Source organism: Haliotis asinina, chromosome 5 (genome assembly GCF_037392515.1).
Source record: "Haliotis asinina isolate JCU_RB_2024 chromosome 5, JCU_Hal_asi_v2, whole genome shotgun sequence".
NCBI lineage: Eukaryota > Metazoa > Mollusca > Gastropoda > Lepetellida > Haliotidae > Haliotis > Haliotis asinina.
This window is the reverse complement of record NC_090284.1, coordinates 73,724,335-73,742,224: the sequence shown is the minus strand read 5'-3', so window position 1 is coordinate 73,742,224 and position 17,890 is coordinate 73,724,335. Positions and strand designations below refer to the sequence as shown.

Genomic DNA, 17,890 nt, shown 5'->3' with positions numbered 1-17,890 from the left:
TATACAACTACCTAAACTATCACGAGTTTGTTTTATAGATTGGGTGATTACACTAGTGTCAAATGGACGTAAAATATTTGTTTTCTGTCTTAGGTTAAGTGTTATATTTGGCACCTTAGAAAAACAATACAGTTTGCTCTGCCGCCATAAACAGTGTATTAAAACACACTTTCGCGTCCTCTTGTTCATCTTTATTGTTCAAGGCGAAAGTGTGTTTTATTATACTATACATGGTGGTGGAGTGAACTGTATTGCTTTCCAAGGGGCCAAATATAACACTTAACCTAAGGCAGGAAACAAGCGACGAAAAACGACGGTGTCGACCAGAACAATTAGCAATCCTCGTTCAGGGATGACTGACGGGCTGTTATGTTTTACACGCCTAGCCCCTACATTAGGATATACTTTACCAGGAAAACAAATGATGAAGTGTCATGACGGCTTACGTTTGGGTCAAAATGCTTCTCTAAAGCACTTTATTTACATCTGCGATTAACGTCAACCATATGATCAACGTCAACCGTGTGTAAACATTGAGAACGTTGCCGTGTCGCTGTTTAATTGTGAGCCGAACTGAGACATTTTATCCGTTGGAAAACGAATACTTGAGTTTTACACCAGTGTAGGAGGCCGAGTGAAACCTCTGTAAACCAAGATAGGTGGTGCTGTGGAGTAGGTTCCTGTCTGGATGCTGTATGAAGCGATGACAAATAATATGCATCGTGACGTGGGTAACCAAGAGCACGTTTGATAACAGACAGACAGACGACAACGGAATAGAGACGTCAATGCAAGGTGACTTCAGAGTGTTGTGTGTCGCCTGACAAAGTAATATCGGAGCCTTTGATTTTTAGCTAAGCATCTTAGACTAATCTGCAATATCTTAAACGGACGACTTATAATCATCGATATCAAACGTCATGGATCAGCTACCAGGCGACATGGTAGACAGATTATACAACACTGCGGGAGACATGTACCGTGGCTTTCAGCCAATGGGACCAGTTGCAAGAGGGGTGCACCTAGTGCGTCATCTGGACTACCAACTCAGTTGCTTATACTTCTTCCTTGTGAACTCTGGGAGTAAGGGGACGAACCCCGATGGGTCTCACCCTAACCAACGTACTAGAATCTACACTGCAGTGAAAGGCGTAATCCCAAATAGGGTCATCGATGTGACGAGTTTAACAACTAACCTATCCCACCGTCTACGAAAAAAGAGAATGAGTTTCCTTCATATATTTGACATGTGAGCATCATTCATATTCACATTGTACCATCCAGATGTTTCATTTTTGAACAGGAATGAAAGTAGCAGACAATTGTAATGCGATACATACTCTCCCTCAAATGAAACGCATATGTATTTTCACGAATTTAATCTACGTTAAAGTGAGATAACTGTAATTCTGGATCAAATACGACCACATTTCACAGCGTAAAGTGTAAAAGATCAATGATAGGTTAACATGTGCAGCTTATAAAACGTTCATTAGCTAAGGCCTCTGTTCCCAGTAGAGTGTTGCCCTCAGTACCTGTTGTGGTCACCATGAACCCCCCAAACTGCTTTGCACGGTCTTGGCATGGGATGAATAAGTCTTTGAATTCGACCTTGTGGACTTTTTGCCCAGTCCTTCTGCAATTATGCATCGGCCGTGCTTATCCCACAAATGCTCGGTGTTTCTGAGGTCTTGACAAAAAGTTACATTTCTGGGCGTAGGATGTCTCTCACACCATGACGCTTCCAACACCATATCAGTCCACCTGGGCGACACAGTTCTGGGTAAAACTTCAACGTCGATAGACACGTACTCCTATCGTACGACATTGAACCTTGGGGTGTGGCTGATGTGATATATAAGTTTTGGTATCCTCAGAAGTTATTGAACAGCTCACACTGACAGAAAGAGACCCCCCTCACGGCAGTGAAAATGAATAAAATTGAGTATAGAGCAGTAATTAAGTTTTTAGTTCTTGAAGGAAATTCAGCGAAGAACATTGACGAAAGGCTTTCAGCAGTTTATGGGAGGTCTTCCCCTTCATCTGCTACCATCAAACGATGGGTCAATGAATTTAAGCATGGTAGAGAGAGTCTTGAAGATGACCCCCGTCCAGGTCGCCCAACAACAAGCACTAGTCAGGAAAACAGGCATTTCACACGGATCCATCGAGACAATTTTTCATGAACATCTCGTCATGTCTAAGGTGGGCGCAAGATGGGTGCCAAGAATGCTTACAGATGAAATGAAGCAAACAAGGGTCACCATAAGCAACTCTATGCTAACCAAATACAACAAGAATCCAGAAGATTTTCACTTTAGGCTAGTAACCTGTGATGAAACCTGGATCCACCACTATGATCCTGAGAGCAAACAAGAATCCATGGAATGGAAACATGTCACTTCTCCAAGGACCAAAAAGTTCAAAGCCTCCAGATCAGTGCAGAAGGTTATGGCAACAGTCCTCTGGAATAGCAAAGGCGTCATCCACATAGATTACTTACCAAAAGGAAGAACAATGAATGGGGAATATTACGGTAACTTGTTGAGGCAAGTGCGACAGTCAGTCAAGGAGAAGCCCCGGCCAAGATCAGACGTGGTATTCTTCTACATCAAGACAATGCTCCAGTACACACCTCTCGCGTTACAGCCGCTGCTGTCCAGAAATGCGGGTACGAAATCTTGCCGCATCCCCTCTACTCTCCAGACCTGGCACCAAGTGATTACCATCTGTTCCCAAATCTCAAGAAACACTTGCGTGGTCGTAGATTTCAGGATGATAATGACCTTATTGCTGCTACTGACGCTTGGTTTGAGGACCAATATGGCGCCTTCTACAGAGATGGCATCAGCGCCTGGCAGAAAAGGAACAAATATCTTGACTCACAAGGGGACTATGTTGAAAAATAAATGTGGTTCATACCAATATTTTGTGTTTTTCTATGCAAGGCTCAAAACTTATTGACATCCCCTCGTACCTACCCGGCGCTGCAGTAGTAATCCTAGGGCTACCACTTCGAGTAGACTAGCGCATCATGGGTTCCATAAGCGACTGATGGTACTTGGGTGAACATTGAGGTGGCGTGCAACTGCAAACTGAGATTCCCCGGCTCTAGACGTTCAATGGCAGTGTTTGGTTTGCAGGAGTGTTTCACCACTCCTCTTAACTAAACCTTTTCTCCAAGACATCTTACCGTTTCCGAAGATGCGTTTTGTATTTGTACACAATCCAGCATTGTAATAGCGAAATTATAACAAGTTAACACTAATCTAAAAATATTTGAAATTTCAGGAATCATCATCACCTGTGTGTTTTTGCTGAGGGTATAGTTCGAGTCGTAAGACAGACTATAATTAACTTAACATATAGCTATAACAGTTAAATAGTTACATACTTTACCCACGGTATGATAAGAAACAGACAAATACACACAAAGTACACAATACTTTCACACGAAAGCCGTTTGCGTTGACAGCATTCGCAATTGTAATCGAGAGAGGAGCAGTTTTTGCGTAGAATAGACTCTGGATGACGAATAAAATATCAGAATGTGCAGAAAAAGTTTTCCACCACAGTAACCATCTGAGAATGAGAACGTAGGTGTACGTTAGTATGGGGAATATGACTCTGGGGTTCTGGTGTGAGGGACAACATGTATTTCTAGCTCACACATGTGCACATCTGCTCTAACATAACCTGTACATACACAGGGGGTGGCATATGCAAGACCATTAGTCTGCATATAGGTTGGCCACATCTGGAGTAATGTTGAGAGATATCTTTGCACTGTAGATCAAATGACGTCCTAAATTATATTTTACTTCTTCAGGGGAACACTAATAATATGTGTCATAACACCCTTAGATAATGCATACCCTTTTTATACGTTTTTGGTGCTGTGAGAAAGTGAATCATACGATGAATGGTACTAAATATTTCAAAACAAAACCCTATATATCTGTACACAGTATACCCACTACTTTCCGAATCCGACTTACTGACTTTGAGCAAACTGTGTTTCTTCCGTAATATCTCTTTGACAGAAGGCTAAATACATATACCAGCTACTGAACCATATTACTATATCGCCGTGATGCTTTATTAATTATACACCATCATTGTAAACTAGGATTCTTTGTGAAAGTAAATCGTTGGTGTGGATGTATCAGTACCGTTTAAATCGTTAGTAAATAGTATGTACAATAATTCGTAATTCGTAATATGCGACAATAATTCTGTATGTTACAGACACTGACTTCAAGCTGTGTAAATCGATTCCATCTTAGCATGCTGCCGTATTCAGAAAGCGGTTATGTCATTCGTCTGGCAGAGGAACCCGACCAATCGTATACAGCTTACATAACACACCAGCCAGGCGGGGTATATAAGGGGTACAACATGTGAGGAGATCAGAGCAGCACTCGTAAGTATGCAGTGTGTTTTCAGTTTATAAAGTGTCGACAAATATGCTATCATGTGGGATGTTTAGGTGTATACGTGTATTAGAGAAATGAAATTGATCTGAACAGATCTGAATTCGATAAGGTGTCATTACTAGTCGGACATGAAGTAAATGAGTGAGTGAGTTTAGTTTCATACCACACTCAGCAATATTCCAGTCATATGGAGGTGGTCTGCAGATAAACGAGTCTTCACCAGACAATTTAGTGACCAACAGCATGAGCGTCAATCTACGCAAATGGGATACGCCCAAGTTCAACCAATCTTCATGGGTATTGACATTTGTAACACAGACACATGCATACAGCATTACCTGATTCTAATTCTGATACCCTATTACCTGATTGTGTCATGCATTAGCAAGGAGTAGAGATTGTCCCAGCCTAAATAAAGTAACTTTAGTACGTGTATGCTAAACCATGTAGGCATGACAACAAAATACACCATCAAGGTTACCTAGAGCATTTTGTTTCAGTTCAGCAGAGTTGATCGATTACAGTCTTTCTTGATTTCGTCGTATTTCGACTCACGTCAGCATGGCATCCTACGACCCTGCCGATCCCGAGATGCAGTATCTTGCTGTAGACCGCAAGAAGCTGATGAAGGAGCAGACTAAAAGCTTCGACGCCAAGAAATCTTGCTGGGCGCCCGATGAAGAGCAGGGATTTGTTGCCGCTGAAATACAGAGTACAGCAGGCGATGACGTCACAGTCCTCCTTGTTGACTCAAAGCAGGTGCGATTTCGACAAGATATGAACCAGTATGAATATCCGATAAAGAGATGGTGTATCGAAATCACGTGCGATTATGCAGCAGTGGATAGTCATTTTATGTCACAGACTTTCGTAAGAACAGAAACGTTACTTCAAGTACTTTACTTGTTTTACAGTGCATCCCTGGAATGTCATGAATGAAACTAAACAAATGAAACCTTTCATTTTCAGACGAAGACGTTTAAGAAGGACGACATCCAGTCGATGAACCCTCCTAAGTACGAAAAGATCGAGGACATTGCCAACATGACCTTCCTCAACGAGGCCAGCGTCCTGTACAACTTGAGAGCCAGATATACTTCTGGGTTGATCTACGTGAGTAATCCTGATATTGAAATGTGTAGAAGATTGTTCCATGTACTATGTGTTATATTACAAGCGTTTTCATCATCATTGGAATGTACCGTTTCAGTGTGAACGTATCCTAAATGAAAAGATGTTTGGAAAATTAGACTTTGTTTCATAATGTGTCATTTAATAATTCATCATCAAATATTGAAATACGTTAGCATTCCCCGCATTAACATTAGGCCAAAATAAAACGCATTGTTACAGACCTATTCTGGGCTGTTCTGTATCGCCATCAACCCCTACCGCCGTCTCCCCATCTACACCCCATCCATCGTGGCCAAGTACAGAGGCAAGAGGAAGACCGAGATGCCACCTCACTTGTTCTCCGTCTCTGACAACGCCTACCAGTTTATGGTTCAGGGTGAGTAGCATTAATGTAATTTTAGGTTGGAATGATGATTACATTTTTTCAGTACGAAACAACGAAGACGTTGTTCACTAATTACCCTGGGGTCTATTGCTTATGGATTTAGATGCCTGGTTGGTCGCAGTTATAAGCTGGAAATGATGTTAGAACTAATTTTCTTATGTAAGATGCTTTGGTTATATTTCAGATCGTGAAAACCAGTCTATGTTGATTACGTAAGTATTTCAGTCCCTTTCAATTCGTATTAAGTTATTCTTTAGTTATAGCATATTTATATTTATATATGCAAAGTCTGTCTTTGTTGGTATAAGTTTGTGTGTCTAACATTAATGAAATTAACAGAAAAATACATCGACGAATAGTGCATTGGTCATGAAATCATTAAACAAGCTGTGTCATTCGTACCAATGAGCACAGTTTTGTATTTATTACATAATATATATCATATCCATTTCCCCATTGTTTATGTTCAGTGGTCGCGAATAAAACTGAGTGACTGAATGAGTTCAGTTTTAATCCGCCTTTAACAATATTCCAGCAATATCACGGATACAAGGAATGGCTTCACACATTGTACCCATATGGGGAATCGAGGCCAGGCCGCCGGCGTAAAACGCCCTAACCACTTCTTTAAGACAGATAAAATGATATCATTTCACGTCAAAATACGGATTACATTTTAAAGACTTATCAACAATGTGGTATGTTATACAGTGGTGAATCTGGGGCCGGAAAAACTGAGAACACCAAGAAGGTCATCGCCTACTTCGCCTTTGTTGCCGCCGCTTCCAAGGGAGAAGGGGAACAAGAGGAAAAGAAGGTATGTAAATGTTGAGACAGTGATTTCATGAAACTTTATTTGGTTAGTTTTCCTTTCCCCAAATGTTCACTTCAGTTAATAAACGTGATGTTTTATTGCAGGGTTCGTTAGAGGATCAGATTGTGCAGGCTAACCCTGTTCTTGAAGCATATGGTAACGCCAAGACGTCACGTAACAACAACTCCTCCAGATTCGTAAGTCTGCATTTGACATCAAGACTTATCTCTTGTTAGTACAGAGTGACGAAAACAGCTGTATTCAATCTATATTATCATACGAGTGATCTTGTTGCGTATTTTTCCCGTGAATATTTGTTCATAATGTATAGAAATGCTTTGGAATAATATTATACAAGTCGTTTTAAATTATTATGCAGGGTAAATTTGTTCGAATCCACTTCGCCTCTTCCGGGAAAATTGCTGGCGCCGACATTGAAACATGTAAGTAGCCTTTGATGTTCACATAAACACTATCTTTGTGTTACTGCCTACCGTCGACAACACCGTTGTACCGGACATAAGTGTATCCCAAGTAGCTTTTAAATACCAAATACCAATATAATCCTGTCTTGTAACATATTTATTGGGGATATCTTGTCATAAAAGGTATTGATGTGTACGCAAGGTGACACCATCACACACCAGACATTTTCCTTATCATGATAGTTTCTAATATACAATACTGGTACGTCTCATTGCAGATTTGTTGGAGAAATCTCGTGTTACTTACCAGCAATCTGTTGAGAGGAACTACCACATCTTTTACCAGATGCTGTCTGGAGCAATACCATCAGTTGCAGGTAGGTAACAGAGATCGCTTATATAGTATTATAGTCATCATCAATTAATGTACACTACATCTGCAAACAATATCAGGTAACAGTAAATCAGGCCTGGCAATTCTAGATATAATTTAAAACAGACTTTATGTGATCCAGTTAATAATTTTACTATGCACACAATCATGCCGACAACCATCTATTCAAAAGGCATTCGAAAATATTGGTTTCATTGCATTAATTATCACAGCATATGTTAATTTCAGAGACAATCGTGGCCAATCCCGATTCTGGTTTGTTCTCCTTTATCAATCAAGGAGTACTCACGGTCAACGGCATCGACGATGTAGAGGAGATGAAGATGACAGACGTAAATAATTTAGATTTTTTTTATATTTTATTAATAATCAAACACACATATTAATATCTACTTTATATATATACCAGAAATCACATCTATATTCCGTTTATAGGCTGCCTTTGATGTGCTCGGATTTACTCCTGAGGAGAAAACCAGCGCCTACAAGTGCACAGGATCTATCCTCCACATGGGCGAGATGAAGTTCAAGCAGAAGGGAGAACAGGCCGAATCTGATGGAACTGCTGAGGCTGAGAAGGTTTCCTTCTTGTTGGGTGTCAACTGTGGTGACTTCCTGAAGGCTCTGTGTAAACCCAAGATCAAGGTGGCCATGGACTACGTCACCCAAGGACGAACGAAGGATCAGGTTCTTTACTCTATCGGTGCTTTGGCAAAGTCCCTCTACGATCGTCTCTTTAACTGGCTAGTCAAGAGAGTCAACCATTCCCTGGACACCAAGAAACCGAGGCAGTTCTTCATTGGTGTTCTGGATATTGCAGGTTTCGAAATCTTTGATGTGAGTGTACATCCTTACCTTTAGGTAATCTATTGTTTGAATGGGAATGAAAGAACATAAAATGTCCAAAATCCCCAATTTTAAATAATGATGTGTTTCCCTCAGTCAGTTCCACATCCTTTTGTATTTACACTAATGTTACGTAGTATGGCATTAGGAATTAAACTACAGTCATATGTGACATTCTCAATTACAAATACTCCATATGCTTTGTATTTGATGACTGCATTACTTGAAAGTACTAAGCTAAGCCACCTATACTAGATGGTTCCTATGATGAAATAAGGAATTCCAATGTGCAGAATTTGAGATAGTTATTTCTGCATTCGTAACTCTTGTTTTCAGTTCAACAGCTTTGAACAGCTGTGCATCAACTACACCAATGAACGACTTCAGCAGTTCTTCAACCACCACATGTTTGTGCTGGAGCAGGAAGAATATAAAAAAGAAGGCATTCAATGGGAGTTCATTGACTTTGGAATGGATCTTCAGGCTTGCATTGAGCTTATTGAAAAGGTCTGTTTTGTGTTGTCATACAGAAATGTGAATCTGCGTCTTGCTCGTTACCACATGCATCAGAGTTTTACTTCCTCTTCTTTAATCATATTCATCGGTGCATTCCCTCTGTTTCAGCCCCTTGGCATCCTTTCAATCTTGGAAGAAGAGTGTATGTTTCCCAAAGCATCGGACAAGACTTTCAAGGACAAATTAACCGAGAACCACATGGGCAAATCTCCCAACTTCCTTAAGCCAAATAAGTCAATGAAAGGTGGTCAGCACGGCGACTTCGCCTTGAAGCACTATGCTGGTACGGTTCCCTACAACATCGGAGGCTGGCTTGAGAAGAATAAGGACCCTGTCAACGAGACAATTGTGGATCTCCTAAAACAGTCCAAGGAGCCACTTGTCCAGCTGCTCTTCTCTCCACCTGCTGGAGGTTTGTTTTTAGCAACTCTTCTTTACATGTTGATTTACAAAATCATCATAGTCTCTTACACTAAACTCGGCATTATAAACATTGATAGGAAATATATGGTTTGATTATTAATTTCAATAAATGATGGTTTGTTTGAGATGGCAATTCCAGACTACAGAATGCAATGACATCCATTTGTTTCTCGATTTCTCGATACAGAAGCTGCTGAGGCGACCGGTGGTAAGAAGAAAAAGAAGAGCTCTGCCTTCCAGACCATTTCTGCTACTCACAGGGTATAATAATTGCACTACTTACATTGCGTGAACATGTATATGTTAATTTCCATCAATGAATATTTTTGATTAATGAAAACTATGGTAACGTTGACGCGTCCACTACTAGAAAAAAAGCTGATACTACTATTCATGGGCGTTTTTATGGTGTGTTGAAAGGCTCATTTCATGTCCTTTGTGTTGGCTTTGCCATATATGATATTGCAACAATTACAGTTTCGAAAACTAAAAATATCGTTCATGCATTAGGAATCACTGAACAAACTGATGAAGAATCTGTACTCCACACATCCTCACTTTGTGCGCTGCATCATTCCCAATGAGACCAAGACTCCAGGTATGGAAAATAACCAGACCTCATGGTATTTAATTGGATAATTAAATAACGCGTTTTAATACACATATTCAAAACTTGATACTGAAGTGCATGAGTATATGCTTCTCAGTTTGATTGACGCCAGGTAAGGTATATGATTGGAAGACGTAGTTGAATAGTTGTAGATGATACTTATTTTGTAACTAAACGTTCAATACTTATTGCAATCAAGTCAGTATTTAACCCTGAAGTGTGCACTTCTAGGTCTAATTGACGCTGGCCTTGTGCTCCACCAGCTACAATGTAATGGCGTACTTGAGGGAATCCGTATCTGCAGAAAGGGTTTTCCCAGCAGGATAATATACTCTGAATTCAAACAGAGGTAGGTATAGTATTCTATATTATGTCCTTAAACTGAAACGTTCATGTTTCAATCACTCCTCGGCGTGGTGTGTCTTGATGTTAACTGAACAACAATGTAGAGATGACTAGCCAGAGGTGATATAAGGAGCTGACTTCGTTTCCAGATATTCGATCTTGGCTCCAAATGCCATCCCTGAAGGATTTGTTGAGGGAAAGGTGGTGTCTGGCAAGATTTTAGAAGCCCTGGAGATGGGTCAGGATGAATACCGTCTGGGCAACACTAAAGTGTTCTTCAAATCTGGAGTCCTTGGCTACTTGGAAGAGATCCGTGATGAAAGGCTGTCGGTGATTGTTGCTCTGTTCCAAGCTCACATTCGTGGATACCTTATGAGGAAATATCTGAAGAATCTCCATGATAAGAGGTATGCTTTGTCCGTGTTGATATAGCCTAAAGTGAGAGAAATGAGGAAGAATTTTTTTTGCTCATTTAAGAATCAGAACGTGTTTATGTTTGTCGATAAACAAGCTTCATAAATAGCTTTGAGTATTCTGTACCAAGAAATACTTACATTGTTCTCAGAGTTGCATTGGAACTTATCCAGAAGAATATCCGTAAATGGCTGGCCATGAGAAACTGGTGCTGGTGGAGATTCTACACCAAGGTCAAGCCACTCCTCAGTGTTGCTGCAGCTGAAGATGAGATGAAACAAAAGGAGGAGGCACTTGGTAAAACAAAGGATGAACTTGAGAAGGTGACACAGAGATGCAAAGAGCTCGAGGAACAGAGCGTGACCTTAACAGAGGCCAAGAACAACTTGTTCCTACAGGTTCAAACCCAACAGGATACCATCGATGACTGTGAAGAGAGGATAGAGCAGCTCCTGAAACAAAAGGAAGAAACTGATGCCCACATAAAGGAGCTGAATGATCGTGTACTAGAGGAAGAATCTAATAATGCCATGCTGAGTGAAAAACAAAAACAGATGGACATGGAAATATGTGGCCTCAAGACAAATGTAGAATCTCTTGAGGAAGCAGTGGCAAAGGTAAATGTTCATTTAGATCCATCCATTTTTTTGTTTGATAAATAACCAAACCAACAAAGTCACATTTGAAAGAACTATATTCAAGTGAGAAATAAATAACGTTCCTTTCTGTTCAGAGTCAACATGACATCAAGGCGAAAGATTCGCAAATCCGATCTCTCACAGATGAAACTACACAGTTGGGAGAAACTGTTGCCAAGCTCACAAAGGGAAAGAAGGACGCTGAAGATCAACTTGCCAAGACCAAATCAGACCTGGAGACAGAGGAGGGCAAATGTGCAAATCTCAACAAATTAAGGCAGAAACTAGAGGGTGCTATTAGAGAGGTGGGCTACTTCAGAAGCATAAATTTGTGGTACATAATGTTGATTGTTATAAAAATCAATTTTGTATAATCTATGACTTTGCCAGCCAATATTTCATACATACAAAATCTTTTTCAGCTTGAAACCAGTTTTGAACATGAAAAGAAGGTGCGTGGTGATGTGGAAAAGGCCAAGAAAAAACTTGAACAGGACTTGAAGGCCTGCCAGAGCAACTGTGAAGATCTGAATAGTATGAAGACAAGTGCAGAGGAAACGATAAAGAAGTGAGCCTTACGTCACATAAATCACTGCACATAAAAACGTATTCTTTAACTCAGCATTGAGATGCATTCAGCTGATATTAAGATTCTGTTCTCTTGTTCACCTTTGTATTACAGGTATCCTAAGTTGCATTTATCTTGTTACAGTCACATTACCTATATATGCCTATTTTCAGGAAGGAAAAGGAAATAGCAGGGCTTATGTCTCTTTTGGAGGAGTCAGAAACACATGGTAACCAACAACAGAAGAAAATAAAAGATCTTCAGGTAACTGTGATTCATATCACAAACATCCATGCTTCTTTGGGCCGATATGTTTGAACATTATTTCAGAGAAAAAGGACTGATCTGTCAAGGGAAAAACTGATTAGACATGAACACTCAAAGTACTTAAAATGTACTTTTAAGTAATGTTAAATAACCAAAAGATTTAAATATAAATTTATGTATAAACATCTCAACAAAATTACTCATATATTTTTTTTGCAGAGTAACCTTGATGAGTGTCAGGAACAACTGGAATCTGAGCGACAGACAAGGTCAAAGGTAAAGCATGATCTGCTTTTCTAGTGCCGGAAATGTAATGAAGTGCATATGAAAATACTTGTCACTCACTACATTGTTACGTACTCTTTCAGGTGGAAAAGCAGAGAACACAGTTAGCCAATGACCTGGACAATATGACACAAGGTCTGGAAGAAGCAAACTCCACAATTACTTCTCAGGTGGGATGACATCAAAATTTGGCAATAATATTAATAAGTCCATTTGTATAGCGCCCCATATCCAATCACCAAGTGGTTGCTCATGGCGCTGACACATATACATATTTACAACAGGAATTCATTTAGAGGCCATTGTGCTTCTTGAACAGGAAAGTTTTTAACCTGGAACCTAGTTATTGAGAGGGATTCTTTGACAGAAACATGCAGGTTGTTCCAGGGGATAGCTGACAAATAGGAAAAAACGTCGGTGTCCATGTGTCTTGAGACGTGCATTTGTGACGATAAGCAGTGACTGACTGGCTGATCTTATATTCTATCCTTGCTGGGAGTGGTAACCAGTGTAGATTGGGTGTGTGGCTATGTTTAGTGGTTCTGCAGATCAATGTGGCAGCTGCATTTTGGACTTTTTGCAACCTGGAGAGCAAGACTTTCGTCATGTTCCCAAGCAAACTGTTACAGTCGTCTAAGCGGGACAACACCATACATCTTAAAAAAGATGGTGTGTTGCGTCACTTTTAATAGGTGGCGTATGCTGGAGATATTCTTTATGTGATGATAACAGATCTTACATATGTTACTCACGTGTGGCCGTATAGAAAGTGTAGAATCTATCAGGACACCCAGATCTTTTACTGTTTGGGCTACTAGAATAACTTCTATCACTATAGCAAATATGTGTTAAACTACACAGATCTATGTTTTATCTGCCATTGTATTTTGCCGAAAAGATACTTTAAAACTATAAAGCAAATGTCACTTATAATTAAGTTGTGTTCGTAGGACTGAACTAATAAACGGTTTAACCCATTCCAACAGTCAGACGTTATCAAGAAGCGTGACACGGAGATTCAAAAGTTGAAGCATGACATGGAAGAGGCATCATCCCAACATGAGTCTCAGATAGCCAACTTCCGCAAGAAGCAGAAGGATGCCATGGCTGAGATGACTGATCAGATGGAACAACTTCAGAAGGTCAAACAAAGGTAAGCCTCCAATAACGTATAAGGGCAATGAGTCTCACATAACTATGACATCATGTAAATGATGGTACACAATTAAAAACAGAAATTAAAACGTAGATTGGTATAAAAACGAATAACCTAACTAAACGTGCCTTCACCGTAAGAAACAGGAAACAAACAAACAAGTGGTATCTACTTAATTATTGGTGAAACCTGATGGTCATATGTACTTTGAAATATAATAGCCGTGTTATCTTCCAGATTAGAGAAGGAAAAGAACCAACTAAAGGCTGACGTTGATGAACTGCAAAATGAGGTTGAACATGCCAAGAAAAACAAGGTAGTTTACAAGTCACTGTTTGTTTGAATAATTCATCCAAATACAACACATATAATAATCAATATTTGCATAAACATTTAACGAGCATATATCTTCTAGGTACCATCATTTTTCATTTTATGTTTCGTGTACAGGGATGTTCCGGGGTGATGTCCAAGCAGATGCAAACCCAAATGGCTGAGCTGAATACACAGGTTGAAGAAGCATCCATTCAGATAAGCGACCTGCAGACAGAGAAGAACAAATTCATGGCTGAGGCTGCTGACCTTACCCGTCAATTAGAGGAGACTGAAAACCGAATTGGAAAGCTCAGCAAGGAGAAATCGTCTCTGTGTGTCCAAGTAGAAGAGATGAAACGTACCTCGGATGACGAACAGAGAGTATGTATCAGTGTTTTGCAAGATTTTAATTTACCAGCCGACCATCAGGGCCTGCTGCAACAAATTTGAGAAAACACAGGCAAATGTATTTTCCAGAATGAACTAAAATCGATATTAAACTGGACCATAGCAGGCGATTTGAGTTTAGTGGATAGATTACGTAAGTTTATGTGGGCGTTTTTATATTTTAACTACACAGTTGAGTTAGAACTTCGGCTATTTCAGTTTGTCAAACTCAGTTTGAAATTTGAGGAAAAAACTTCAGTAGGTGAAGCATAAGAGAAATAGACATACAAGAGACCAATAACACACTATAGACAAAACTGCGGGTTTTGTCACATTCCCTAACCTAACATTTGTATCCTTAGGTGCGTCAGCGACTCCAGACTGAGATAAGGAACATGAACACTGAAATGATCAGCCTTAGGGAACAGCTTGAGGAGGAGCAGGAGGCTCGAGCAGCTCTACAACGCCAGCTGTCAAAGTCACACCAGGAGATGCTTCAGTGGAGATCCAAGTACGAGACCGAAGGCACGGTCAGGGTAGAAGAGCTGGAGGAGTCCAGGTAGGGAAATTCATACTACACAACGTGTTTGAAGGATCATGGATATCTGAGCCTGAGGTTAGATTGCCATTACAGCAGCCATAGTAACAGATGTTTGGTGGTAAAAAACAACTATTTTTCATATGGTCAGTCACAATGATGCTTTATTTTCAGGCGCCGAATGCAGATCAAACTTAACGAAGCTGAACAAAACCTGTCTACAGCTATTGCTAAAGCCAGTTCGTTTGAGATGGCCAAAGCTAAAATGGTAAGTTGCTCCCTGAACATTAAAGCATGACATTTTATATGCTATGAACTAAGGGAATTATCAAAGTTAGTCAAAGTTTTGAACGTTGTATTATTCTTTCCAACAGCGCACTCAACCAAAACAACATGTTTATCATCTATCCAAACTTTCATTACATTAAACATAACAATGTTGTTGAACACGTTATCGTGCTATCATCATCATTATTACTATGCATTGTGATAAACCTGCTATCGCACTTGTTTTTTCACACAAGAAATGAACAACGATTCGATCTCAAAGGTCTTTAAATAAGACACCCAAAGCATATATATAAAACGCACTTATAAGTTACATACATGTATGATTTGTGAATGCTAATGTAAACCAATTCTTCAAATAAAATGTTCCACAATAATGAAATAATGTTCGCTTTCTTTGGCGATGTGAAAAGTTATATAAGGGAAAGAAACTAATAAAGTATGAATTTTAAAAGATGGTCCATAGTATTTTCATATATTTTGGCATCATAAATATCGTACATCAGAGATATGTAACATGGCTGCTGTCATCACAAAACTATGTATTCCAAATCCATGTATGTAAAGGATGATATGTATGCGGCTAATAATCTCTACGAGTTTTTTTCTTCCGCAGGTGAGAGACCTTGAGGATGAGCTTGAGCGGGAGCAGATAAGCCATGGTGAATCTGTCAAGAATTGTCGCCATTACGAGCGCCGTGTAAAGGAGATGACCTACAAGATAGATGAAGACAAGAAAACCATTGACAAACTACAGGACATAATTGACAAACAGAGCGGCCAGATGATGATATACAAATCCCAACTGGCAAATGCTGTAAGTATGACGACCTTCTGCACATTGAAAAGTCTACATATTCAATAAGGTATATATGGAAAGAAGTAACAATGGTGCTCTGTGTACTTATACTTTAGCGTGAAGATTCAGCGACGAGCTTGACAACCGTTTTCTCATTTTTCGCCCATTCCTAAAATCCATATTTCTCTTACACAGGAGGAGATGGCAAACACGAACTTGAACAGATACCGCAAGGTGAAACAGGAGTTGGAGGATGCTCAGACTAGAGCCAGTATGGCCGAGGAAACCATGGAAAGCTACAGCAGGAAGTCCCGCACCTACAATGCCCACTCCGACAGCTTCTACTAAATCTGATTCATGGATAGGATGAGGATGGACTCTTTCGACATGCATCTTGAACAGATAAACTATCACCCATGGTCTATCCCAAGGATTATGAGACCGACTTATAAGCCGCATGTTTGAGATTCGGTGTTAACCCTTAAAATTGATTATCAAATTGACTCGATAATAATTTTCTTTTCACTAATATGTATTCCACTTTAACTGCAATTTCAATTTCGAGAAATATTCTGTGAACTGCTCCACAGAGTAGTTGTCTGTGTGTATTTACCATTGCAATGTCAAATTACTGTCTCTTTTGTATGCAATAAAGCTGTATGTACATAACTTGAAATGGTGTATTTTTGTTGTTTGAAATGAAGTGTTGTACCGTGGGCGATCGAACTGCCCATATGTGCTCGGATGTGGCAGGTAGCGATTAGTGTTTGTTTATTTAGTCTTGTTTACTGCACCTTTATGACCTGGAAGGTGATGTTCTGACCTTCGTTAACATATTATCAGCGATACTGCAGTTCATCTGTCAATAATCGAATGCGGGGTAAATTATAAACTGTGTTGATATGAGCAGCGTCTCACACATTATGGGTAAGATGACTACCTCATAGAACTTGAAGTAAGCCGATTCCTATGACAAGCGTAGGTTGGAATGAAATCCCACGGGGAATCATGGAATGTATGACGCATTGAAATGGAGGAACTGAGTATCGATAACTGCTCGGTAAGAAAGGATAAAGTTCTCAGTTACAGTAGGTTTTTACGTTTCATATATTTTCAATCTACTTCAACTCCATACAAATTCTTGTACCGTTGTCAAACAGGAATTCCTTATCGAAACGTCGCACTCACGAATAACAGAAGTAAAGAAGTTATCCATAAAGTTTGTTGTGTATTGTACTTCACAACTTCTAAAATGTCCCGATTTCAACAGGTCCACTGTTCTGACATGTCTGAGCCTTACAAATGCAGGTGTAGTCCATGATCAGCCGTATCATGTTGCATGAAGGGAGTAACGCATGGCACAATGTGTGCTTACACAAACAGACAGATATTTGATTTACGCCTCACCACTGTACATACACAGGCATACGACTTTACACAGCCATAATATGACACAAGGTCACTCATTTTAAGTTAAGAGGGAAAAATGAGCATACAGGAGCAGGCGTTTATGAAATACAAAAGCAGTGATTTAGTAATATAAACTGTCATTTCTACGTTGTATTAAAGAGCAGACTTTTGTAGTAGGATTTGGACATTTTTGCAATTTAACATAATAAATTATGCAAAAAGAGCTGTTGTAAAATCCTCATGTATGTAACATTGCAAAAAGAAGTGTATTTCAGTTAAAACAGACTACATCCCCCCAAAATACATCTTGTATCTGCCCGTTCCTATTCATGTTGGAGAAGGCAACTCGAGGTCATAAAAGAGTGGCCATAAGTGTCAACACCATAAACATGTTTAGAAGAATTGTTGTTGTGGACTTTTCTTTAATCAGTTATATCATTATCTTTTCATAAAATAGTTCTAACCAGTTTCTTTACATGTTTGATCATAATGAATAC

General features: G+C 39.6%; 2 protein-coding genes across 2 annotated transcripts in view; both read left to right on the top strand.

Annotated features, from left to right (window-relative positions):
• Positions 1-4,997: 4,997 nt before the first annotated feature.
• LOC137285256 (myosin heavy chain, striated muscle-like) overlaps positions 4,998-17,890 on the top strand; it is a 35,274-nt gene continuing 22,381 nt past the window's right edge. The window contains exons 1-4 of the mRNA XM_067817565.1: positions 4,998-5,195; positions 5,406-5,549; positions 5,790-5,946; positions 6,140-6,167. Of these exons, the coding sequence (XP_067673666.1) occupies positions 4,998-5,195; positions 5,406-5,549; positions 5,790-5,946; positions 6,140-6,167 (527 nt within the window). The remainder of the gene's footprint in view (positions 5,196-5,405; positions 5,550-5,789; positions 5,947-6,139; positions 6,168-17,890) is intronic.
• LOC137283253 (myosin heavy chain, striated muscle-like) lies at positions 6,656-16,359 on the top strand. Its single transcript, XM_067814678.1, has 23 exons — positions 6,656-6,772; positions 6,874-6,943; positions 7,473-7,571; positions 7,817-7,920; positions 8,024-8,425; positions 8,771-8,941; positions 9,059-9,362; positions 9,561-9,634; positions 10,247-10,332; positions 10,478-10,735; positions 10,894-11,359; positions 11,476-11,685; positions 11,803-11,948; positions 12,122-12,212; positions 12,435-12,491; positions 12,584-12,670; positions 13,487-13,653; positions 13,894-13,972; positions 14,107-14,352; positions 14,721-14,917; positions 15,071-15,164; positions 15,801-16,001; positions 16,179-16,359. Exons 1-23 carry the CDS (start codon positions 6,656-6,658, stop codon positions 16,329-16,331), a joined length of 3,879 nt encoding a protein of 1,292 aa, XP_067670779.1. The 3' UTR covers positions 16,332-16,359.